General features: G+C 44.5%; 2 protein-coding genes across 4 annotated transcripts in view; one reads left to right on the top strand and one right to left on the bottom strand.

Annotated features, from left to right (window-relative positions):
• The window catches only part of CHD1L (chromodomain helicase DNA binding protein 1 like), a 38,389-nt gene extending 33,499 nt beyond the window's left edge, over nucleotides 1-4,890 (bottom strand). For all 3 annotated transcript variants that reach the window (XM_077822611.1, XM_077822626.1, XM_077822619.1), the window contains exons 1-3: nucleotides 4,716-4,890; nucleotides 1,293-1,405; nucleotides 322-425 (exon numbers count right to left, since the gene is read on the bottom strand). In XM_077822611.1, coding sequence (XP_077678737.1) covers nucleotides 322-425; nucleotides 1,293-1,405; nucleotides 4,716-4,812 — 314 coding nt within the window. In that variant the 5' untranslated portion in view covers nucleotides 4,813-4,890. The remainder of the gene's footprint in view (nucleotides 1-321; nucleotides 426-1,292; nucleotides 1,406-4,715) is intronic.
• Nucleotides 4,891-6,381: 1,491 nt separating this feature from the next.
• The window catches only part of LOC144268048 (uncharacterized), a 29,542-nt gene continuing 11,272 nt past the window's right edge, over nucleotides 6,382-24,651 (top strand). The window contains exons 1-10 of the mRNA XM_077822598.1: nucleotides 6,382-6,626; nucleotides 6,805-6,861; nucleotides 11,403-11,440; nucleotides 16,845-16,985; nucleotides 18,883-18,945; nucleotides 20,566-20,686; nucleotides 21,230-21,322; nucleotides 22,492-22,652; nucleotides 22,983-23,068; nucleotides 23,503-23,586. Coding sequence (XP_077678724.1) covers nucleotides 6,465-6,626; nucleotides 6,805-6,861; nucleotides 11,403-11,440; nucleotides 16,845-16,985; nucleotides 18,883-18,945; nucleotides 20,566-20,686; nucleotides 21,230-21,322; nucleotides 22,492-22,652; nucleotides 22,983-23,068; nucleotides 23,503-23,586 — 1,006 coding nt within the window. The 5' untranslated portion in view covers nucleotides 6,382-6,464. The remainder of the gene's footprint in view (nucleotides 6,627-6,804; nucleotides 6,862-11,402; nucleotides 11,441-16,844; nucleotides 16,986-18,882; nucleotides 18,946-20,565; nucleotides 20,687-21,229; nucleotides 21,323-22,491; nucleotides 22,653-22,982; nucleotides 23,069-23,502; nucleotides 23,587-24,651) is intronic.

The following is a 24,651-nucleotide window of genomic DNA, read 5'->3' as shown; positions in this document are numbered from 1 at the left end:
TTCAAGTCTCTGACTCGAAACCTACCCAGATGCGTTTGGAGCCAGGCTGGATCATATTTTGTGGTTCTGATTGGAGGATTCCAAAAATCTTATGAGAATGGCTACTCTCTCATGACTCCTGATGCTCAAAATGGGAAATCTTGTGATAGCTACCAGTCTCATGGGATTTCCACCATTTTGAGCTGAAAAGTCTTATATAAAGGCAGCAAGATTTTGGTTTTGCCAAACCTGAGCCTCAGCCCTGATTCAGCCTCCAACCTGTACCCCGAGATCAAACCTAGCGCTAAGATATAAGATGATAATATAATCGCTGAGGCTTACCTCTCCAGCTCCTCCTTCCAGTTGCTCAACACGGATAGAGGACAAAGAATCAGAAATGGCCTTTTGTTTAACTTTCCAGTCAAATAAACAAGCAGAGCAATAGTCTAGAACACACATAGACAGACAAAGAGAAGATTATTTTCCAATGACTAGAAATGGACTCAAACCATCGCCTTGTATCTAAACACACCCACAGCCTCCCAGCTGGCCCCTGCAGGTTCTCTACAGCAAAACAGGACCAAAAATAAATAAATAAATAAAAATCCAAAATCAAAAGAACTCCAAACTATGGAAAAGTTTAGGTCTGAATGCCACAACTCAGACCCAATAATCACCTCCCACAAGAATCTTCTCTCCCACAAGGACAGAAGAATATCTACTCTATGTCAATGTTTAAAACAATTCACTTGTTATTTAAGATGCATGGAATATTGTCAGATTAACATGCACGTCAGACTCATTCTCCAAAACTTGCAAGACTTATTTTGAAAAATGTTGTCACAAAAAATCAATATGAAAAATCTACAAGTTTCACTTATCTCTCTGACCCTAGAACTGAACTTCATAAAACTATCTACCCAGACTTGCATCAAAATGACATCACCATTACACTGATAGTATGTTGTTTTTACAGCTTAACAGGGGGGGGTCTCATGTATGGCCATCATTACTTTTGTCCTCAATGTTCAATGCAATGTCTCCTGACAGAAGATCATTTTGCCTTAAAATAAAAATAAAATAAATAAAGTCCTTACTGAGTGTTACTCAGGCAAAACCTTTACTGAGGTCAAAGGGAGTTTTGCCTGAGTAACCACTAAAGGAATAAGGATTTAGGTTTTAATCCTTGCAGTATGCACTTCAGAATTTGATCCTTGGTTTGATCGTTGGTATTTTTCTTCCTCTCGTAGGAATCACTGGGAAAACAGAAATTTGGCCAAGTTGTTTTTCTACATAGTAATGAAAAAATGCACCTGACAAGTCTTTCCGAGACCCATCTCATCACCCAGGATGCAGCCGCGCTGAATTTCGTAGCACTGTACTAGCCACTTTAGTCCTTCCATTTGGTAGGAACGGAGTTGGATACCTAGAAATAAAAGTAAATGGTGTAAAGCTACATCCTACTGCAATGTACTTTACATGGCATTATATCCAGAGACTATCCAGAAGCTGAAACTGGTGCAGAATATGCCTGCCTGCCAACCCAGAGCACATAGCATCAGTACTTCACCGATGGCATTGGCTGCAAATACATTTTCAGGTGGAGTTTAAGGCACTGGTTTTCACTAATAAATCCCTAAATGATTTGGGACGTGCCGGCTTGGTAGATCACTTCTCTACAAATGTCAAACTGCTGCAACTGAGATCAGTGGAGATGCCTCAACTGGCCTCAAATTAAACAGGAGGAAAATTCTTGAGTGGAATTTTCCATGACGGGTCCTCAACTTTGGAACTCTTCCCCCTCCCACCCCCAGTCTGTTAACCTACCATATTGCTCATCTTTTCTCGCTGGTGTTTGGGGATGGAACACACTGAAGTTTTCTGAGAGAATACTGAAGGTGGGGTATTTTAGGTTACTATAATTATTGGCAACAAACTGAGGAATAGGGTAGTCTAGTAAAGTAGTTCTCAACCAGTGGTCCAGGGCCCCTAGGGGGCCTCACGCAGGTTTCAGTGGGACCTCCGAGTAGGGCCAACATTAGACTTGCTGGGGCCCAAGGCAGAAAGCTGAATCCCCACTGCATGGGGCTGAAGCCTAGGTCCCTGAGCCCTGCCACCTGGGGCTGAAGCCTGAGCAATGTAGTTTCATGGGGGCTCCTATGGCATGGGGCCCCAGGCAACTGCCCTTCTTGCTAACCCCTAACACTGACTGGCTTTTATATGCAGAAAACCAGTTATTGTGGCACAGGCGGGCAGTGGAGTTTTTATAGCATGTGGGGTGGGGGGGAGGGGAGGGGGAGCAGACCTCAGAAAGGAAAAGGTGGAGAACCTCTGGTCTAGTAAGTTTACTATTACTGGTGCTTTGTTATTGTGAGTTTTATGCATTGTAAAAAGCACCTGGAGCTTTCTGTAGGGATACTTCTTGCTATACGAGTTTTAACCAAAATAGAAATAAATAAACCCACACACTCCCAGATTTCTTTAGCATCCTCCTCTGTAGTCATCAATTGTGCTACATGTAACTTTGTTCATACTCACTGAAAACATTAATATAACAGACTCTTGATAAGGTGATTTTATTGAACTGTCTTTCTGCCTGCCTACATTGGGGAGGGAGCATGATTTTGTGGTTAAAGCACAGAACCGGGGGGGGGGGGGGGGAGGAAGAGCTGGGCTCCATTCTAAACTCTGCCAGAAACTCCCCACATAGTATAGGCCAAAGTCACTTTGAACACAATTTTCAGGATCCTTAGTTGATTTGTTACCCAGCTTGAGACATCTAGGCCAAGATTTTCGAAAGTGGGTGCCTAAAGTCAGGCCACGTATTTAAGCGCCTAAATGTGGATTTTAGCACCTCAGTGGTAATCGGATATATAGTCAGACACCTTAAAATGCAGCCTCGTTTTCAACTCAGGCCATTTATTTAGGGGCTCACATATGGATTTAAGTGTCTAAAGTCAGGCTTAGACTCTTGAAAGTCTTGGTCTCAGCATTTACTATGGTGTGTTAATCATTTCTAAGCAAGCTATTTGCCGGATTTTCTTTTCTTAAAAGAGGGTAGGGCCCAGTAAAGGCAAGTACTGTTTTGTAGCCACCCCTGCAAAGAAATTTATATTTATAGTAACAACATAAAAACAAAAATTAAGGACGCCTGTATTCTTTTCTTCAATGTCTTGGCTTGGATACTGTGACCCCTTAATTCCTTGCTATAATGTGTGAAACCTCTCCCACTGTCTCTGCGAAAGACCCAGAGAATGGATTGAAATATAACTCCCAGCTGTGATGTAGAGTGTGCAAACAAGCAGACTGGAGAATTACTCTGCAGCGGATTATCCCTTCACTAGCACCTGCCGTCAAAGGAGCAGAAAGCACCTTGCACCTGTTGAACAAGCTTCCACACCTACTTTGAGGTAGGTGAGAATTATCCTCATTTCACAGATAAGGAAACCTAGGCCCCAACAAGTGAAGTGACTTGTCCACAGGAAGCATTGTAGAAGAGTCAAGAGTGGAGTCCAGGAATTCCAACTCCTATGCTCTAACTAGAAAGTGAAGAAGCAGGTTGATGAACTACAACCTTGGAGGGTTAGAGATGTAACAGGTGGATAAGGGAACCATTCTCTACAGTAGGGAACAGAGAATAGTAGCAAATGTAAAGTCTCATATCCAAACCAGCCTCCCTCCAGCAAGTCTCTATATTATTGTAAGAGTTTAGTGTAAGTGTTAACTGATTGCAGTTGATCAGGACCAAGAAAAAAAATAGCATTGTGGCAGATGTTATTTTTTTCAGAGAGAGCAACTGTTAGAAACACTAAGAGAACTGGAATATTAAATGTGGATGTATTTCATTTCCGCAATTCCCTAACATTACAATAATCTTCTTTTTGGAAATGCTGATGGTGGAAAAATAATTGTTGCTTTCTAGGGTATTGTTTTAGGAAGACAAAACCACGTGGCTGTTATTTTTAGAGCCAGTCACCCTGCCAAAATGAATGAGTGTCCCCCTTTTTAAATTTACTTCCATGCGAGAGGAAGGATTTTGCCATGTGTGTTTCAGTGAGATATGCAACATTTCAAACTTTTTTTGTGTGCACATCTACTTTCTCCAAGCTCAAGGGAGCTGGACAGCTTCCATGGGAAGAGATAAAGAGAGTACAGTTTATTTGATTTAAAAAAAAAAAAAAGTCTTAACCATAAAAATGGGCAGAGTTAACCAAATTCTAGTTTACACCAGTGTAATCCCAGAATAACTCCACAGAACCGAATTCTGTTCTTAATTACAGCACTGCCTGACTGACTAGGTTAGCTAAAAGAACAGGAGGACTTGTGGCACCTTAGAGACTAAAAAAATTTATTAGGGCATAAGCTTTTGTGAGCTACAGCTCACTTCATCAGATGTGTAGACTGGAACATATAGTAAGATATATATATATACACATACACAGATATGTTGGAAGTTACCGTACAAACTGTGAGAGGCTAATTGGTTAACTGTAATGGAATTTATTTAGATTTCCAACAATGTAACTGACAGCAAACCCTGCCCCAGGTAATGTATTATTACTATCCAGTTCTAAGCCACCTCTCCCTGCTTTAGGGAGAAGCACTGTTTGCAGTCTCACCCCAGTTCACACACCATGTGCCCAGGGCACTGAGACCGTCAGGATCAGCAAATCCTTAACTTACTTTACCCTACGAACAAGTAACTTCTTCCAACAGCTCAAGCCATCCCCACTAACCTGTCAGACCCCATTGGTGCAAGTCCTTCTCTTTAACGCCTGGCCCGCCCGTCCTTGCTGTGGGTTTATTGCACAGGGCCTGGAAGAAATGAGACATCGCGATCTGCAAATACTCCGCCCTTAGGGTGCTACCCCCTTAGCTCCCCGCAGCGCTGCTCTTCCCCCCTAGGCCAGCAGGAGTTACAGGAAACCCCCTCTGACCTAGCAGAATGATCCCGGAAGGATGCAGGGAAGAGTAATTATGTCATTGGCTGATTGAAGCACAGTCTCTATGCAGCTCCTCCCTGCAATCTTGGATTGGCTGGTTTCACAAGAGGACTTCCCTTATTGGGTAGACACAGCTCACAGCTGTTGACTGGATGAGTGGCTGAACTGCTGTAGTATTTTTCTTGGCACAAGCGCCTGGGGTGCTATTTCCATGCAAGCTTTGTAGGTTTGTAGGTGTGCAAAACCATAGCTGCTGGAACTAGGGGTGCCCTTGCTCCCCCTGGCTTGAAGTGGTTTCCATCATACAGGGTTTTACAGTTTGGTTCAGTGGCTCTCAGCACCCATGTGCAAAGCTGCGTTAGAGCTTCAACTCACAACATAGCTGTTTAGGAGGGGAATTTGCAAAGCTCCAGGGTTCTCTGCTTTCTCACCTATTCCAGGTTTCTTGTCTGACGTTTGACATAAAGAGATTAAAACTCGCTTTATAACACACTGTATTTCTCTAGCCCTTTCCATCAGAGCATCCCCAAACTCATCAACTAGAAACCTAGTCATTAAAAAAGTCACAAGGAAAAACGTTTAAAACATTAATCTTTGTGACAATTGTATTTACTATCCTTTTTCTCTGTTTTTGTAGATTTTTCTCTCCCCTGTTACTGTGGGAAAAACACATAACGGAGAAAAGTGATAGGGCCTTGAGCCTGCTAACAATTGTGCACCTGCTTAGCTTTATACATGTGAATTGTTCCACTGAGATCAATTGGTCTCCACACCATAACGGTAATCAGGTGGTTAATCGAAGGATTAGGGCTATGAAAAGTTTTGCACACAAGTATACCTCAAAAGGGTTGGGGCATAATTGACTATACAGAGGAAACGGTGAAATCGACTGTGAGCGTGTACTAAGTGCCGGCAGGAAGGAGAGAAATTGGGGATTTTTTTTTTCATTTACCCCTACAAACCCCTACTACGTTCACTCCCGCTGCAACCTGCCAGTGCAATCCACCACCGCGCGTCCCCTTCAACCTCCGATGACCAGCCGCCCGCTGCATTTTTTCCGTCCTTGTGCAATATATATACCCAACCTTCCTGTGGTCACACCCTTCTTCAACCGTCTCTGTGCAACCGTGCTGCGGACCGTGCCGTATTATATGCCCTCTGTGCAACGCAAGCCCACCCCCGCTGCGTTCCCTTTCCTGTGCAACCCTCACCCCGCTGCACTCCCTTATTATCCCTTCCCTTTGCAACCCCCCGCTGCTGTTCCTTTGCCCCTCCCCGTGCATGCCCTCACCCCTTCCCTGCGCAATGTGCACCCCTACTGTGCAAGCTCCCAGCCGCAGACCCTTCTCTCCCTCCTCCTACAATCGCCCCGCCCAGTGCCACGCCCCACTGCCTTCGCTCTTCCTCCCGTGTAAACCCCTCCCCGTTGGCTCGGCATCCCTTTCCTGTGCGACGCGCCTCCTCCTCGCCCACCCTGCAAAGTCCCCGCGCCTGCCCCGGCGCGGTGCCGCCCCCAGCCCCTCAGGGCTGCTGCGGATCGTCATGGCGCCGCCGCCGCTGCTGCTGCTGCTCTGGCTGGCGGCCGCGCTCCTGCTCTTCTATCTGGGCTTCGTGCGGCGCCGCCCCGGGACCCCCCGCGCCGCCTTCCAGCGCCGGGAGCCGGGCCGGGCCGGGGACAGCGGTCACCAGCCCCCGCGGGACGCAGTGAGCGCCGGGCCGGGCTGGGGGGGGGCTGACCCCCGGCGGGGGAGTGGGGTCGGGAAAAGGGGGCTTCGCCTCCCGCCCCGGCGGTGGGGTTGGGGTGTCTCCCCCGGGGGCGACGGGGCGGGGAGGCTCCATCCCCGCCCGCAGCACTCCCCCCTCTCTCTCTGTCTCTCCCCAGTGGGGTCCCACGCTCTCCGGCTTCCCGCTGCGCCTCTTTGTCCATGTGGCTAACACGGTGAGTACCTGCCCTACGCCGGGAGCCCCAGCCCTAGAGGTGCTGGGAGGCGCCCGCCCGCCCCAGTGAGAATGGGATTTGGCACCTGTGTCATTTGCCAGCTGCTTTACAGCTGTTATTGCTGACAGCCTCCCCTTCTCCAGGGAGGCAGCTCTGAATTAACCCCCGCTTGCTTAAGAGAGGGGAGGAGCCCAAGTAAGGAGACCTTCAAGCTTTGTCTTCACGAGGGTGAAGACCATTTTTAAAACCTTTATTAACGCTAACCTCTGTCAAAATCCTAGTGAGGACAAGGTAGCTGTAGAACTACAATGTAGGGCAGGTCAACACTTAAAACACTGCAGCAGATGGCTGTAGGGCTTAAGTGAAGATGCTCCTAGGCAGGATGGGAGAAAGCTTTCCCCTCAATGTAGTTAATCTATCTCCCCGAGTGGTAGCTATGATGGCAGGCAAAGCTCTCAGGTTGACACAGCGCTATCTGTGTTGGGGAAGGGGGAGGGGGGTTAGGCCAGTATAAATATGTTCCAGTGCTTAACTATCCTTACAAGTTAGAAAGCTTTTCCTAATATCTGACCTACATTTCCATTACTGAAGATTAAGCCCATTACTTCTTGTCCTATTTTCAGTGGACACAGAATAATTGATCCCTGTCCTCTTTATGACCGCCCTTAACATATTTGAACGCAGTTATCAGGTCCCCCTCAGTTTTTTTTTTCTCAAGACTTAACATGCCTAGTGTGTTGTGTTTTTTTTTTTAACCTTTCCTCATAGGTTAGGTATTTTTAAACCTTTTATTACTTTTGTTGCTTTCCTCTATACTGTTTCCAGTTAATCCTCATCTTTCCTAAAGTGTGGTGCTCAGAACTCAATACAGTACTCCAGCTGAGGCCTCACCACTGCCAAATAGAACAGGACAATTACCTCCTGGGTCTAACGTACGACGTTCCTGTTAATGCACCCCAGAATATTAGTCCTTTTTGCTACTTCAGCTCATTGTTCACTCATACTCAATTTGTCATCCATTCTTACCCACAGATTTTTTTTTCAGCAGTATTACCATCTAGCCCCTTTTTGTTGTGCATTTGATTTTTCCTTCTTTAGTTTTTTGTACTTATCTTCATTGAATTTTATCCTGTTGATTTCAGACCAATTTTCCAATTTGTCAGGGTTGTTTTGAATTCTAATCCTGTCCTCCAAAGTGCTAGCAACCCCACCCACCTTGGTGTCATCTGCAGATTTTATAAGCACACTCTCCATTCCATTATCCAAATCATTATTGAAAATATTAAATGCTATTGGACTGAAGACTGACCCCTGTGGGATCCTACTGGATACACCTTCCCCGTTTGACAGCAAACCATTGATAACTACTCTTGTGAGTAAAATCTTTCAACCAGTTGTGCATCCACTTTATAGTAACTTAATGTAGACTATGTTTCTCCAGTTTGCTTATAAGAACGTGATGTGGGACTGTATCAAAAGCCTTACTAAAATGAAGATATAACTCATCTACTGGGTCACCAAATCCACTTGGCCAGTAACCCCTTCAAAGAAGGAAATTAGTTTGCTTTGGCATGATGACAAATTGATGTTGGTTATTCCTTATAATCCTGTTATCCTCCAAGTGCTTACAAACTAACTGTTTAATAATTTATTCTAGTATCTTCCCAGCTATTGAAGTTAGGTTTACCAGTCCATAATTCCCTGCGTACTCTGTGTTCCGCTTCCTTAAAGATAGGTACTGTATTTGACCTTCTCCAGTTTTCTGGCACCTGACAGATCCTCTTTGAGTTCTCAAAGATAATTGCTAACAGTTTCAAGATGGCTTCAGCTAGTTCCTTAAGTACCCTAGGATGAATTTCATCAGACCTTGCTGACTTGAATACATCTAATTTACCTAAATCCTTTCTCTAAGTTACCAACAACATGGATAAACCATTAAAACTGTAAGAGTGTTGTAAATATGATTTATGATTTGCACTGCAGTATCCTCTAGCAACCCTAGTCTGGGATCAGTCCCCCATTGACTTAGGTGCTGTGTACACACACACTTAAAAGATGGTCAATGCCCCCAAAGCATTTAATAATTTACTTTCTGCATCTGACAGTTGCACTTTTTCTGATTCTCATGTCCTATTGTTGATTGATTATATAGTACCAGTCATCTATGAAATGCCTAGCAAAAAGTTGTCATTTGGGTTTCCAGCACTGCAGGGGAAGTTTTGTTTGTTTGTTTTTGTTTTTTCATTGGAATAAGAATAAAAATTGCCTTGTGGAAAAGCCATTTCTTAAATGTATGTAAACTCTTGCATGTCCCTTCTTTTTAAAACAAATTCTATGTTTTAGTCCTAAACCTAATCAGTGGGAGGACACTGACGTGTGTTTTACAATTTAAAACTCCAGTATTTTCCCCTCACTGTTTATAATTGCTGCTTGAAAGAAGAAAACTGGAATCTCTGTTGCATGGGACCAGATCCAGCTAGCATCACTCACACAAGTAATCATGTTGAAGCCAGGGGGCTAGTCACATGAGTAAAAGTGATCAGGATTTGTCCATTTCTGCAACTCATGCACTGTGATTCTTTGAGAGATCGCACAAACCTAGGCTCCTGTAACAAGAATGGCCAGTTTAACCGGTTGACTGTCTGAGAAGTACTCTGATCAAGCTTTACCAGTGCAGGTGCTGGTAGGTAAACAAAGCAGTGAACATTGCCAATTTGCACTGGGAAATTCACCAGTCCAGTTACCTAAGGTTTGTCAGTGAAAACATTTTAGAATAAAACAAACTTCACCCTTTCAGAATGGCCATTTCCCTGTTCTGAGCAGGTTTAGAGGACATGTTTATTTAAAACACCAGTAGCTGATCTATACTACTATAATGTGGGGTGCTTTTAGAAGGAAAAAAAAAAAAAGCTCCATGTGGAGAGAGGCATTCTCCAGGGCCCCATGACTGGTAAATATTTGCTTACAATACATTCTGAACTCCTTAGGGAAAGCCTGCAGCTGAGGCCAAGTATAAAAACCCCTTTCCACATGGAAAAAATCATGACCATTCCAGCTGTTTATGACTTTACCCTCAGCAGATGAACCTGAGAATCCACCGTCCAAACAGTGAAATCTCACCTCACCAGTTTCCTGAGAATTTTTAAGCTTTTCTTGGTCCATTGATTTATTCCTACCTCCCTGGCTGCTCCTGATCTCTTCTCTGATCCTGGCACAGCCATGTGATTCATGCACAGCAGAGTGCTGATAGTAATAAGTGACTGACCCCCAGTTTAAGGTGATCTTGGTACGTGACCAGACAGAACACATTTGCCATTGCCTCAGCTCCAGAATAGGTTTTTGTAACATGTTTTGCCTTTATAACGTATTGGTGTAGCAGCTTTCTTTTTAAAGCTATGTACAAGAGCTATTGCCAGAGCGACATAAATTACATCTCCCGTCCCCCTGTTTAATTGTGTGGCTTGTTCCTGAGCATGACAACTACAGGGAGGGAAAACTAGCTACAGGGAATTTTTCTTAATGGAGCTGTCTTTATGGCTAAAGCACAGGACTGGGAGCCAGGATTCTATTCCCAGTTGTGTCACTGTCTCTGTGTGCCCCGGGCTAGTCACATTGCCTCTCTGTGCTTCAGTTTCCCCATATGTAAAATGGGAATGAAAATATTTCCAAACCTCAGAGGAGTATCTTAGGGGTTTAATCTTTGTTTACATTTGTAAAACATGTTGATCTCAGAAGGAAGGAGCTATTATAAATACAAGTTAATAATTTAGTCTATTGATCTTTTCCACCTTTTTACCTAAACACAGGGAATAAGATGCCTGTAGAAAATTTCAGCACATTTTTCCCTACCCTGAATTCTGTCAATAATTCTTAAGCTCACTCTTGCCCTGTTAAATCAGGGCAGAACATGACCGATCTCTGGAATCGTTAAAATTGCCACATTAGCAAAGGCATAAAAATGGAGTTTGAGTGCCTTCGTTCCTAGTGTGGAACATTTGCATTTCTAATGCTTTACTGAGATCACTACCTTTGAGGAAGGGGAGCAGGTTCACTGGTATATCAGGGCAACAGAGTATTAATGGCATTGTGAAAGCTCCTTGCAATGGATTCAATACGCTTCATAACTCTTTTATTCAGAGTTTGTTTTGCAGAAAGCTACAAGGATTGTGGATGGAACTGACAGATTTCTTGTGGCTGACTTAACTTTTTTGTTTCTTGTCTGTGAGCACATGGCTTTTGGGATTGTGCCTCTCTGAGGGATGGGTACTGATGTATTTTGGCTAGTGAATGGAAGGAACATATATCAGGAATGTTCAGGATTCTGTAAACGTGGACCAAATCTATGGCCTGAAGCCGTTTGACAGTTTCCCTTTAAGTACTGCATGAATGGAATTCTCATATCTTTGGTTTGTATTACAATTTCCTTATAGCATAGAGCTCCCTACAGCAAGCACTCTCAGTTGCGGGAGAGAGGGGCGAAGGCAGAATTAGCTGTAAACGAATTCTATCTGTTTTTCATCCTCTTTTCTTTTCTCGTCTAGGCTTTCGGGCAGTTTTGTGTAGTACCGCTTTTATTGAGGTAAGAATGTGTTTCATATCTGCACTCTGAGGTTTTGCATTGTTAACAAATCTGGGGTATCAGCAGTGACCTCTTTAAAGGGGAAGTCGATGTAATTTGGGATTTTCCTAGGGCCCTGAAGAGAGTGGGCAGAACTATTGAGCAGAGACCCTGGTATTTGCTGGCTTTTTAAAAAATTTTCTAATTTGATGATATTCAGATTTTCTATCAGGGAAGATTTTAACCCTTTCTTTTCACAGCCAACCTTATGCTTGGAAACGTCCTTTGGGTTGCCTCTCTGCCGTCTCATATGTTCTTACTAAAGAGCAATCTCATCTTTCTCAAAGTTCGAGTTATACTGATGTTTTTGTTCACCTCTAGTAGGGGCAGGAGAGCAATAAGGGGCTGTGACAGATCTCTGAGGTACAACCTGAAACTGGGGGACTGCTGTGCCCCCTTAACTCTCCAGCCTGGGCTGTCTCTCATGATGCTTTGCCAGTGACAAGCAGCAAACCCCTCCAGATGTTGTGATCACTCAGTCAACAGTATACAGGCACACACCCAGCTAAATTGCACGAATGCCCTCTAAGCCACTTATGAACTATACAGATGGAGACACCAGGAAATCCCCCCAGCTTTGTACCCCCAGAAATGTACCCTCTTACACTGCTTAAGACCTTCTCTTGAACAATGCAAGCTCATTAATTAGTTTGACACTTCGTCAAAGGAAATGGACATGCACCAATCTTTGTAATCTGAGCAGATTCCCCAAGCATTCTAGATAAACTCACTGGTTAGGATTAAACATTAAAATAAGTTTGACTACAGAAAGATAGATTTTTTTAAGTGATTATAAATTATAGGCATAAAGGTCAGAGGTAGTTATGTAAGAAATAAAAGTAAACACACATTCTAAATACTAAACTTTCAGTCTCAGTAAGATTTGAATCAAACAGCTTTTCTCACCCCCACTGGATGTTGCTGACAGGTTATACTCTTCATACGCAGGCTGAATTATCTTCTCAGCCTGGGACCAATCTTTCCAGTTCAAAGTCTCTCCTCTTGCAAACATTCTTCTTGCCTTCAAAGTAGGTGGGGAAGGAGAAGGGTAATCTCATGATGCCACTGCTCTTTATTTTATACTCTCAATTCACTAGCCCAAACATGTCTTAGTGGACCTTAAGTCACAGAGTTGAGCAATCATCATTGTGTAGTGCTTGTGCAACTATCTCTTATTGAATTGGAAATCTTATTTACAATTTCCCTGCTGGTCAATGGGCGGTGATGGTCATTTAACTCCCACCTGAGTGTGGGTCATCTCCTTTGATGCCACTGGAGAACAAACAGGGGGTGACTCCCAGACTTGCAACATATTTCAATAACAACCATATAGCAAAATTGTATAACTCCGTATACAATGATGATGTACATATTTTTGACAGAATGAGTTTCAGCAGATCATGACCTTTCATATGCATGCTTTGCATGAAATATAACCATATACAGATGATGAATATGGGGGTTACAGGGTGCTACTTTGAGGTACAATGCATCATGGGTCACATGAGAGTCAGAGCCAAATTGATAATTAATTCTCTTTGAAGTGTTCAGATCGAAGGTTTTGGTTTCGTTTATTCCAGACCTTCCAGTTGCCTTTTCAGTGTATTCAGTCTTGAACATGCCCTTAATTGTGTGCACTTTAATCTGAAGAGGCAGTTGTAATTCAAGCTCGCAGTGCAGTCCACAAGTATTGCTTATAATTTGGTGGGCAATATCTTGCAGATCCCAATACATTTTAAGGTTCTTCCCTGTAGGGCTAAGAACACTTTAAACATGTCTGGTTTTAGGTAGGATCTACAGTGTGGTCTATAAAAAGAAAAGGAGGACTTGTGGCACCTTAGAGACTAACAGATTTGTTTGAACATAAGCTTTCGTGAGCTACAGCTCACTTCATCGGATGCATGCAGTGGAAAATACAGTGCGGAGATTTTATATACACAGAGAACAAAACAATGGGTATTGCCATACACACTGTAACAAGAGTGATCAGGTAAGGTGAGCTATTAACAGCAGGAGAGAGAGAGAGGGAAAAAAAAAACCTTTTGTAGTGTTAATCAAGATGGGCCATTTCCAGCAGTTGACAAGAACGTGTGAGGAACAGTATGAAGGGGAATAAACATGGGGAAATAATGACAGGTTTCAGAGTAGCAGCCATGTTAGTCTGTATTCGCAAAAAGAAAAGGAGTACTTGTGGCACCTTAGAGACTAACCAATTTGAACATAAGCTCAAATAAATTGGTTAGTCTCTAAGGTGCCACAAGTACTCCTTTTCTTCATGGGGAAATAGTTTTACTTTGTGTAATGACACATCCACTCCCAGTCTTTATTCAAGCCTAAGGTAATGGTGTCCAGTTTGCAAATTAATTCCAATTCAGCAGTCTCTCGTTGGAGTCTGTTTTTGAAGCTTTTTGTTGAAGAATTGCAACTTTTAGGTCTGTAATCGCGTGACCAGCGAGATTGAAGTGCTCTCCGATTGGTTTTTGAATGTTATAATTCTGGGCGTCTGATTTGTGTCCATTTTTTCTTTTACATAGAGACTGTCCAGTTTGGCCAGTGTACATGGCAGAGGGGCATTGCTGGCACATGATGGCATATATCACATTGGTAGATGTGCAGGTGAACGAGCCTCTGATAGGGTGGCTGATGTGATTAGGCCCTATGATGGTATCCCCTGAATAGATACGTGGACACAGTAGGCAACGGGCTTTGTTGCAAGGATCAGTTCCTCAGTTAGTGTTTTTGTTGTGTGGTGTGTGGTTGCTGGGGAGTGTTTGCTTCAGGTTGGGGGGCTGTCTGTAAGCAAGGACTGGCCTGTCTCCCAAGATCTGTGAGAGTGATGGGTCATCCTTCAGGATAGGTTGTAGATCCTTGATGATGCATTGGAGGGGGTTTAGTTGGGGGCTGAAGGTGATGGCTAGTGGATGAAGTGTGGTCTAGAGATACTGAATACCTCCAAAAGAAATGCAAATTAACAAGGACAGAAACTGTCACGCTCTTCTACAGTGGATCATTCCTTAAAATCAGGACCCTCATGGACATTTCCTTAATTTGCCTCCTGATTCCCAGCCCTCACCTTCCCTGTGGCATCTACAGTACTTGATTGCACAAAAATCACATTAGGACGGTGTTATGGAGACAAGACAAAAATAAACTTTCTTTTGTAGGATTAATGCAATTGCTTGAATATGAATACATGCCCTCATTTTGTGTCTGTGTTGCTTATTTTCTCTCTGGAAGTGCAGGGCTTTCTAGGACCAAATCTCCTCTGCCTGCCTACAGGTCTCCGTGTTCTAATAATCTGTCCAAGTCACTTTGCAGTTTGGGTCTGCTCTCCTTGCATGTTTTGCTCCCACTCCAATTTCAGTGTCACCTGCAGATTTAATCCTTATTTGAATTGACATCACAGAAGTACCTAACAAAGAAGGACATGGGAGTGTTTGAGTTTAGCTGGTGGGGGGGGAAAAGCCTCTTCATATCCTAAAAAAGGAATCCCGTACTGGACTATAGATAGCAGGAAGTATATTGCTTGGAGCTTGACTGATGCTTTGGCATTTTTGAGACAGGAGCAGCTTCACAGACTGTCAGGATTCTTAAGTGAGAGACTCTATTTCTAGAGTTGGACAACCTTGATTAACAAAAGTAAACAAAGCAGAGCCAGTATAAGGAACAAGGGGGAAGTGGGGATCATATCTGCCAAATGAAAAAGTACAGAATGCATAGGACAAGGGGCTTTGATATATTTCTAAAGAAGCATAATATAAAGAACCTTCTTAACCTGGTGGTTGTCTATCTTCAGCTATATGCCATTACCTTTTTCTTTGCCTTGCAAAGACTTTGATTTTGATTGTAGTTCCTCTTGTTCTGCTTATTCTCAGGCATAAAAAATGGAGCACCAATTGCAGAAGGGCTTTCTACATCTACCAGATTGCTAAAATGTCTTGAGTTTTAGCCACACATACCTGCTTTTGATGCTCATCTTGATATATATCTCAGTTTCACTACTAAAAAGAAAAGGAGTACTTGTGGCACCTTAGAGACTAACCAATTTATTTGAGCATAAGCTTTCGTGAGTTACAGCTCACTTTCACGACAGCTTATGCTCAAATAAATTGGTTAGTCTCTAAGGTGCCACAAGTACTCCTTTTCTTTTTGCGAATACAGTTTCACTACTGTGTGTTATCAACATTGGAAATGGGGGATCCTGATGCTTGAGGATGTAGGCCATGGTATATATGTTAATTTTTTTTTTTTTTTTAACTCCACATCACTTGAAGGTGCTTGTACTTCTGTTTTTGACCCTTATTTTTGTCTTGGGGATGAAATCCTGGCTAGACTGAACACAACTCCCATTGACTTTAATGGAGCCAGGATTTTTCCTTGTGTTACAATTTGGGCGTCTGCAGGTTGATGGCTAAGGACTTGACATATTCTAGGAAGTGGGAGGAATTGCAAAACAAGCAGACTGGGGTAGCTGGGATCCCACCATTTAGGAATGGATCAGGAAATAAGTTGTAAAAGAGGAGGAGAGTTGTACAGAACAACTGGTGTATACCATGTGGACATCACAAGATGGATGCAAGGGTATGGCTCTCTGCAACCCATTTGACAAAATGGCTGAGTGGTCATTCATGACTTGTTCTTCAGCTTTAACCTGACTTTGCCAGATTGCGCAGGTAAATATTCATGACAGGCACAAAATCTGCCTCAGTCTTCGTACAGTGATCACTGGAAGGAAAAATATTTTATTCAACCTAGAAGGAAAAATTTTACTGTTCTCAGGTGAGAAGAACTTTACAATGCTAGTTAAAGCTGAGGTCTCCTTTGACAATTTTCGTTGATGTGTCCAGCTGCAGAAAGGCATAGATATTGAAGACCTCCTTTGTCATCACACTGTGTTCCACTATGAGTGCAGAAGCAGGCTTTGATCACTGGGGATGTTCGTTTCTAAATGACATTGGTTTCTTCCTGGGACCCTCCTTCTCAATAGTAAGAGAATTGTGTGGGCATCAATCCATGGTGGTGTGCTGTCCTTTATAGAGGATACGTAAAAAATATATATAAAAGATCTGCTCTAGGAATTATTTTGGGGAAGTGTTATGGCCTGTGTTAGACAGGATGTCAGATCACAGTGGTCCCTTCTTGGAATGTACAAATTAATGAATAACCTAGTAATCCTTCTGCTCCGCTTCTGCAGAGGAATGTGGTGACAGAGAGAGAATTGTTTTCTAGTAGTTCTGCAAAACAGTGCACATTGTTCAAAAGGAGAACTCTCCAGAAGCATTTTCCTTTTAACAAAGTGTTTGTGAATGAAAACGTTAGGATGGGGCTTACATGCTCAAGCAGTGACTCTCTGTCTCTCTTGCAGGGTGAATAACTTCACTCTCATGCACTATCTTGATATCCATGAAGACCCCACGTTTATTCCAGAGGTTGCTGCTGAGGGAAGAAAGGAAAAGCCTGAGTCTAAAAGCACATTGGAGATTCTCAAGCAGTTGATGGAGACAAGGTCAGCATGATGTGCAAGGAGTAGGGGGGTTGTATGTATGTATTAATGGAGTACTGGGTCATTATGTCATTGTCAGTAGTCTGGACAAGATCAGGTTTCCCAAAACAAAGGGACTTTGTATGTCTTAAACAGTGGCCCCAGTCATAAGGAATTTTTCCCCCCATCGTTGCTTTCTGAATTCTAATGTGCAGCATCCTTTCCTTTCCAGTTTTTGTCCTTACTCAATATCTCCCCATGCTATCTCTGCACCTTCGGATACCGAAAGCACCCCTTACTTCATTAACCGTTGTCTAGACTGAGGGGGAAAAACTCTTTTTTGGATTTAAGATGCATTTGAATTAAGTACTGTTTGTGCTAGGTACTTAAATGTTTTTAGACCATTTATAGCAACTTTAAAAACATGTTAGCTGCTCATAGTCATAGAATCACAGAATAACAGAGTTGGAAGGGACCTCTGGAGGCCATCTAGTCCAAACCCCTGCCCAGAGCAGGACCAATCCCAACTAAATCATCCCAGCCAGGGCTTTGTCAAGCCTGACCTTAAAAACTTCTAAGGAAGGGGATTCCACCACCTCCCTAGGTAACGCATTCCAGTGTTTCACCACCCTCCTAGTGAAAAAGTTTTTCCTAATATCCAATCTAAATCTCCGCCACTGTAACTTGAGACCACTACTCCTTGTCCTGTCATCTGCTATCACTGAGAATAGTCTAGATCCATCCTCTTTGGATCCACCTTTCAGGTAGTTGAAAGCAACTATCAAATCCCCCCTCATTCTTCTCTTCCATAGACTAAACAATCCCAGTTCCCTCAGCCTCTCCTCATAAGTCATGTGTTCCAGACCCATACTCATTTCTGTTGCCCTTCGCTGGACTCTCTCCAATTTCTCCACATCCTTCTTGCAGTGCGGAGCCCAAAACTGGACACAGTACTCCAGATGAGGCCTCACCAGTATCGAATAGAAGTCAATCCTAAACTCTACCCTGGGCTGCTGCCCTTCCCCCCCACCGAGTATGTTAGCTGTGTTGACTATGACCAGTGAAATGCCTTTTTAAAAGGTGTTGAAACTTGTCGACATTAGGTTCTGATACAGTTTTTAACAGCACGTAGTTCCAACTTACTAGGTAACATGTTTAAAGGCAAGGCCTTAATCACCCACATACTTAGGAAAGTTGTATGTTTGCTTAGAACATACACTGGTCAAATGCAGATTTGTCTGTCTTACCAATTAACCTGTTTTAACTGATTTGTACATGTGTGTCTCGATATTCTAACATATTCCATACCAGAAAATAAAGAAAGCAATATATTAGATCCTTTTTAGGCTTATGGCATGTTGAATTATTCTTTGTGATGTGTTTTAAGTGTGAGCTTTTTGGGGAAGGAACATGGTTTTTGTATAGTCTTCAACATGCCTAGCATACTGTTCGTGCTATGCAAATAATAATACGAATAGTAATTTCTCTGTGGCAAGTTATTCCTTAAACGTTCTTACAAACTCTGGATTTCAGTTGCTGACAGTTCTAATGTGTGCCTATCAGTGTATTTAGGTTTTTTATTTAAAAAGACTTACGGCAAAATATTCAAATGTACCTAAATGATGTGAAACCCTTAATTCCATGACTCAGACTGTTATACCATCAGACCGTTGTACCGTTATATAGTGAGGGATTTCTTAACAGCTAAAGACCTCAGCTGTTATTTTCAAAGGGGCCCAAAGCAGTTAGTTGAATTTCATTTGGATTTTGGCAAAGAAGGTTTTCTGGTTGTTACACTGGAATCCAGAGTAGTAGCTGAAGCTTTCCTGGTCAGGACCTCATCACACCCTCGTTGGCATTGTGAGTCTCGAGGAAGGTTCTTCGGCGGCTGACTATCACTTTTTTATTTCTCTCTTGGCAGGTCTCATCCTGCCAACGCTGGGTTCAGTTTCAAAGGGATCCAGGACTATCTGAACTGCTACCGGTAGGTGAGATTAAATGATTGGTGGAAAGACCTACAATATTAGGGCATCTTGTCTTCCCTTTTCCCCTCCATAGCTTGATGTGGTTCCCTGTACCTAATGGATCTGTGTTAGGAATTTCTCCCCCAAAATTTGGCCTACTACATGTACCTCCTCTTAACTTCATCCCATCACTACTAGTTCTTCACTCTAATCTGAATAAATCCTCTTCCTAATTGGTTTTTACACCTTTCCAGTAATTGCAAACTCTCTCAAAGTGCTTCTAGGTGGGGGACCTACATCTGAGTTCCTAGCTCTCTGGCTTATCTGTAGTCTTCTCAGTGAAGTAGGAAAGTGGGGGAAGATTCCTTGTTTCACTTGTTGTTTTTGGATGGGTGGATGGAAGGTCACCACAGTGAAGAGCCTTTGAGGATCCTGAAGAACCTCCACTTACTGTCCCTGCTGCTTGTCCTCCCGATTTGACACAGTTCCACCCAGTAAGTGTGAACAGACCAGAGGTCACTGGAATAAAAAGGTCAAAACAATTCTAGGGAGCAGTGACCAGAGATTGGCCTGAACAGAATTCTCTCCCAAACTTCTAGGAGCTGTGTGCCTTAGGCCCATCTCTGATGCTCACACAAATTATTCCGTCAGAACAAACGGAAAGGTGGGGCCCACCCCATGGCTTGTGGTGTGTGTGTGCGTGCGTTTGCATGCCCTAACCTCCTGTAACCTGTCTGTGCATCTCAAGTGTATGCATCAACCTCGTATCTAAGAGCCAGAATTACTGGAAGTGTTACTGCAGCCTTTCCCCCTTAGGGTACATTGACATTCTGAAGGCTCATTTTTGGGGGTTGATCATGAAGGTGATGTTGTGAGGCTGTTTGCAGCCTTCATCATCAGTAGGAGACCTGCACAAAAAGCTGACTTCCATGTTGTGCTCTTGAGTTCAGCCCACCCTCTGGCCAAAGCAAGTTCCGCTGCCTTGGACCCTTCTCCAAGAAAGTGTAATGGTTCTGCCCGTAGCTCTGTCCTCTACAACACTCCTGCTGATCTTGGTGTTCCCAGGCTTCAGACAGGGTTTCCAGCTCCTGTCTCTCTCTCTGGGGCCGGGAGTGCTGTGGAGACAAGCTCTCATGGGGAAGGAGGCATTTCATGTTGCTCAGTAGAACTAGCTGTCTAGGGAGTGTCACTGATCAGCTCCTAATTGATTGATTGATCCCTATCCAGTTCTCTGCCCAAAGGGTGATGGGATAACACCTTCCTGCCAGAGGATGCTTTCCTTCAGAACTATGTCTGGAAAGCAGAGAACCATCCCACGAATCACAGGCGCTGACTCCGTGGGTGCTCAGCAGCCCTGCGGATCAGCTCCTCCCCCTCTCCCCCAGCGCCTCCAGCCCACCAGTGGCCCCGTCAATCAACTCCTCCCCCTCCCAGTGCCTCCTGCCTGCTGCGATCAGCTGTTTGGAGGGGGGCAGAAGGGGGCAGGAAGAAGTAGGGCGGGGTGGGGGATTGGAGGAAGGGGTGGGGTGGGGCCTGGGGCAGCGTGGGTGTCGAGCACGACCTGAGAACACAGAAAGTCCGCACCTCTGGTGGGAATTGTAATAGGATCCCAATCTCTAAACTCTCCTCCTATTTTATAGGACTGGGGAGTTGACGCCCTTCCAGGTTGCTAAGAATATTATCTCCTCTCTGGAGGACTGTGAGAAATCCAGCCCCCCTCTCCGAGCAATTGTGCAGTGGGACCGGGAGCAGATACAGAAGGTATGTCTGCCTTTGGTGGGAGTGGGCTTCCTCCTCCCTAGAGTGATAGCAGCCAATGGTCACCTGAATGGGCACACTTTCCCTGCAGAAGAGGATATGAGCGACTAAGGCTCTTGCTCTCATCTGCTGCATAGATGTTCTCAGATCCTGGGTTGTGATTGCTGGAATGAAGTGTGAATATTTCACCCTTCTCCCCTGTTTTCCTCAGTCCCTCCCTCTCAGGGCCATAAACAACTCGATTTCAGTTACTCTAGGGGGAGACTAATATTACAGCAGTTGCAGTTCCTACTGAATGTTGCTTAAACCAGGATGTGTTTCTTTGGTGTCCACACTATTTTTCCCACCCTGTGTCTCCTTTTGCTCCATGACCTCCAAACCTAGACATAATCGATCAGTAGCTTCTCCCCTCTCGCCCATGGTGGAAGGGCTCGGGCCCATCATGGGGAGATCTCTTTGGGTTGTATTTAGTTTGCAATATTGATCATGTCCGTCTTCTCAGGCATATCCCATTGTCCAGTTAAGAAAATCTTTCTCTCTTTCCAGATGGCTGAAGCCTCCACTACTCGTTACAGGAATAAATGCCCCCTTTCTCTTCTGGATGGAATCCCAGTCTGCTTGAAAGAAGAGATTAAAGTTGTGAGTTTCCCTCATGGTTGGAGTGTTGTATGGCCAGCTCACGCTGTGTAAGGCTATAAGCACTTGTGTATCCTCCAGCTGAGGGACACTCAAAGGAACTTAAAAGCAGTTCAGTTTAAAATGCATAAAAGGAAATGTGTTACACAGGCCAATCACTTTTTTTTTTTGAAGTATCTCACTGCTTCAGGTTGTTGTTGTTAAGGCAAACATCTCGGTAAGATATTTGAAAAAAGGTATACGCATTTATGGGAATAAGAGTAGAATCTGCAGTTACAGTAGCTAGACTAAAACAGGAAGACCAGCCCTGGAATATGAGCATATAAAAAGCATATTCCATATCTGGTATTCGAATCGTAACTTCTAACAGCGTGGAGGAGGTGGTAGGGGGCTGGAGGAGGAAAAGAGATACTACTACTTCTGACAAAACAGAAAGTCAGTAAACTTAATCCTAGAGTTGGAGGATGGGATTTCCAAAAGTTCTCAGCGTTGGCCAGACTCTGGCAATTGGAGTCTTAACATTGCGGGGGGTGGGTGGAGTTAGGACTTGAGTTCGTTGGAAAATGCTAGTTCACTGAAGCAAAATGTTTTGCCAAACACAAGTATGTTTCCATTGGAAACCTGCTGGTGTTCCAAGCTCCACAGCTCTGACGGGGCGTCTGCCAGCCCCAGTGGGAGCCAGGGCTCTGGAAACTGGCAGGTTCCTGGCTTCACAGTGTCAGCCCAGGCAGAGCCATCGTTTGCCATCTGGCCAGCAGGTTGGAATTATCATTGATTCTTCTATAGCGCTCTCCACCCAAAGATTTCCAAGCCTTATTCAAAATTGGGTCACTGTTACCTGACTGTCTACATAGTGTTAGTACTCTCCCCAGCCTGATATCTAACTAGCGCCTGTACAGAGCAGTTAGGGAAATAGTAACTGTTCGATTTTAGGTTTTCTGATTTCAAGTAGCCCCCAGAGAGAGCCCCAGCACAAGGAATGCAGTACCCTGCCTAGCGGTAAGGCTAAAAGCAGCCATGGTACTGGCCCAGCTCAGATTTCACCATAATGCCTTGAGCATCTGGGCTAGATGGGCACTGATTCCTTAGAGTTCTGTTCTGCTGTTGGGAGAAGAAGTTGCTGGATCTTATGTGTTCAGTACACCTAATGCACTCTTCTGTTTCTTACTAAGGTGCCTTACCACCACCGAGCGGGAACAGCATACCTTGGGACAGAGCCAGAGACTGAAGATGCTACAGTGACCAGGAAGCTGCGGGAGGCTGGAGCGATCATTATTGGGGTCTCAAACATGCATGAACTAGGGACTGGAACCACTGGCTGTAACCCCAACAGGTAAACAAGTCACACGCGCACTCCCCCATCCCTCCTTTTTTTGGTCATTCAGGTAAATTTAAAAACCCCTCAGTCACGTAACTCAGCTGTTGAACATTCTCACATCTCACCCGCACAGCGGCAAGGAGAGCATCTTAGCCGTGTGAAGGTTTGAGTGCCTGACGGGTCGGGGGGGGTCTGAATCGAGGCAGCGAGATGCCTAGAGAGTAGTGCAATATGCCTGGTGCGGGGGAAGCTAGGCTTCTTCTGAGACGTGATTTTGGTTCCTCCCCTGCCCTAAGGTGTGTCCAACCTTTTTGAGCGTCTACGCTGTCCTTTTATCTCCTTCAGATTCCATGGCACCACTAGGAACCCATACAACCCCCGGCATTTCACTGGTGGAAGCTCCAGCGGCTCAGCTGCTGCTGTGGCGGCAGGTGAGATGTACTGAATCCAGCCGGCGGAAAGGGCCGCTTCAGAAGTTGCTGGAGCCTTTGGGGAAGATTCTGGGATGTGGCAGAAGTTTGGTGGGTGGGTGGAAAGAGGCCTGTGATAGATGCATCAGGGGTGTTTTAGGAGCCGGGCAGAGAACAGAAGATGGCAGAATCCAAGGGGAGGGGCCTGGGAGCACGAAAAGCCAGCTGGAGGAAATAGGCTTTCCATGCAGTGCTTTGTCTGGTGTAGAAGCTGCTGGTTTGTGGTTGGGCCTCTGTAAGGGGATTTGGAAGTCAGTGGGTATTGCCCTTCGTAGAGATGGGCGCTTCAGATGTACCATATGCCCTCTCTTTCCTGTTAAAGATGCTGGGAAAATGGTGTGGGAAGGGCTGTATACAGTCTTTATGGTCCCATGCAAAGACACATTTCTCTGTAGGTCTTTGCCCATTGGCTCTTGGCACTGACGGAGGCGGCTCTGTGAGGATTCCCGCTTCTTTCTGCGGTGTCGTGGGGCTGAAAGGTATTGCCCCCTTTACTTGGCTGGGGATCCTGCGTTTCCTTGGGGATGGTGGGAGCCCACACAAAGGCCAATACCCTCCTGAGCATGAAACTGTTCCCCAGCCCTCTGCAGGGTGGGGATGATAGGGCCAGTTCAGCGTGTGGCTGTAACAAACTGTGACAAGGGTTTGACTTCTGAGATCTCTTGTATTTCACTTGTGACTTTAAATTGTTGTTCAGAAACTTAGAGCTTGTGTGACCATGCATCTTATGGATTTTAATTAAAATGAAAATAATCATTTGCAGCCAAACGGGGACATACCAGCTAAGCAGTAAACGTCTCCATGAGCCCAAATGACAATTGGATCACTCTGTACTCTAGCCCCTCTTGTCTGCTAGCCCCGGCACAGTGACTTGCCCTGGCTGAAGGAGCAGGAATAAGTAGATGTCATTCTGAGCTGGAGAGTGGGGACTTGTTTTTTTTTTTGGAGGGGAAGGGGTTAGAAGGGAAGGAAGCCACAGCATGAGCCCCACTAGCTCTGGGTTCAGGGTCCAGAGGCATCTCTGACATGACGTTGCTGGGCCCCATCCTGTTAAGGGTTTGGAATGTACACCATGAAAGTTGTCTCCCTCCGCAAGCATTGAATTTGCCCCTTCTTTCCTGTACTACTCCACAGAGGAGAGAACTAAGGGGGCAGAGAATCACCAAGTTGTAAATCCATCTACCTCTGTTGGAGATCTTCTGCAAATACCCAGGATTGATTTACAGCCTGTAAATAAATCTTTCCCAACCTAGGAGTTCTGTAGTTTTGAATAAGGTGGTCACCCCAGCCCTGTATCTCAAGTTAGGGCACCAGTTACCACTGGATTAGTAAACCCAAGTGAACTTGTACTCCTTTTTCAGGTGGGGCAGGGGGCATGTGTAGCAGGTTATGGCAGAACTTGTCGGAAGTGGGTAGGGAATACTGCTAAGTAGGAAGGCAGTGTTACTGGCAAATAAAGTTAAGCACGTGCATGAGTAGTCCTGTTGACCTCACTGGGACTGCGTATGTGCTCAAAGTTAAGCATGTGCGTGTTTGCAGAAGGA

The sequence above is a fragment of the Eretmochelys imbricata genome, chromosome 1 (genome assembly GCF_965152235.1).
Source record: "Eretmochelys imbricata isolate rEreImb1 chromosome 1, rEreImb1.hap1, whole genome shotgun sequence".
Lineage (NCBI taxonomy): Eukaryota > Metazoa > Chordata > Testudines > Cheloniidae > Eretmochelys > Eretmochelys imbricata.
Note: the sequence above shows the minus strand (reverse complement) of the source record. Positions and strands in the feature narration are given on the sequence as shown.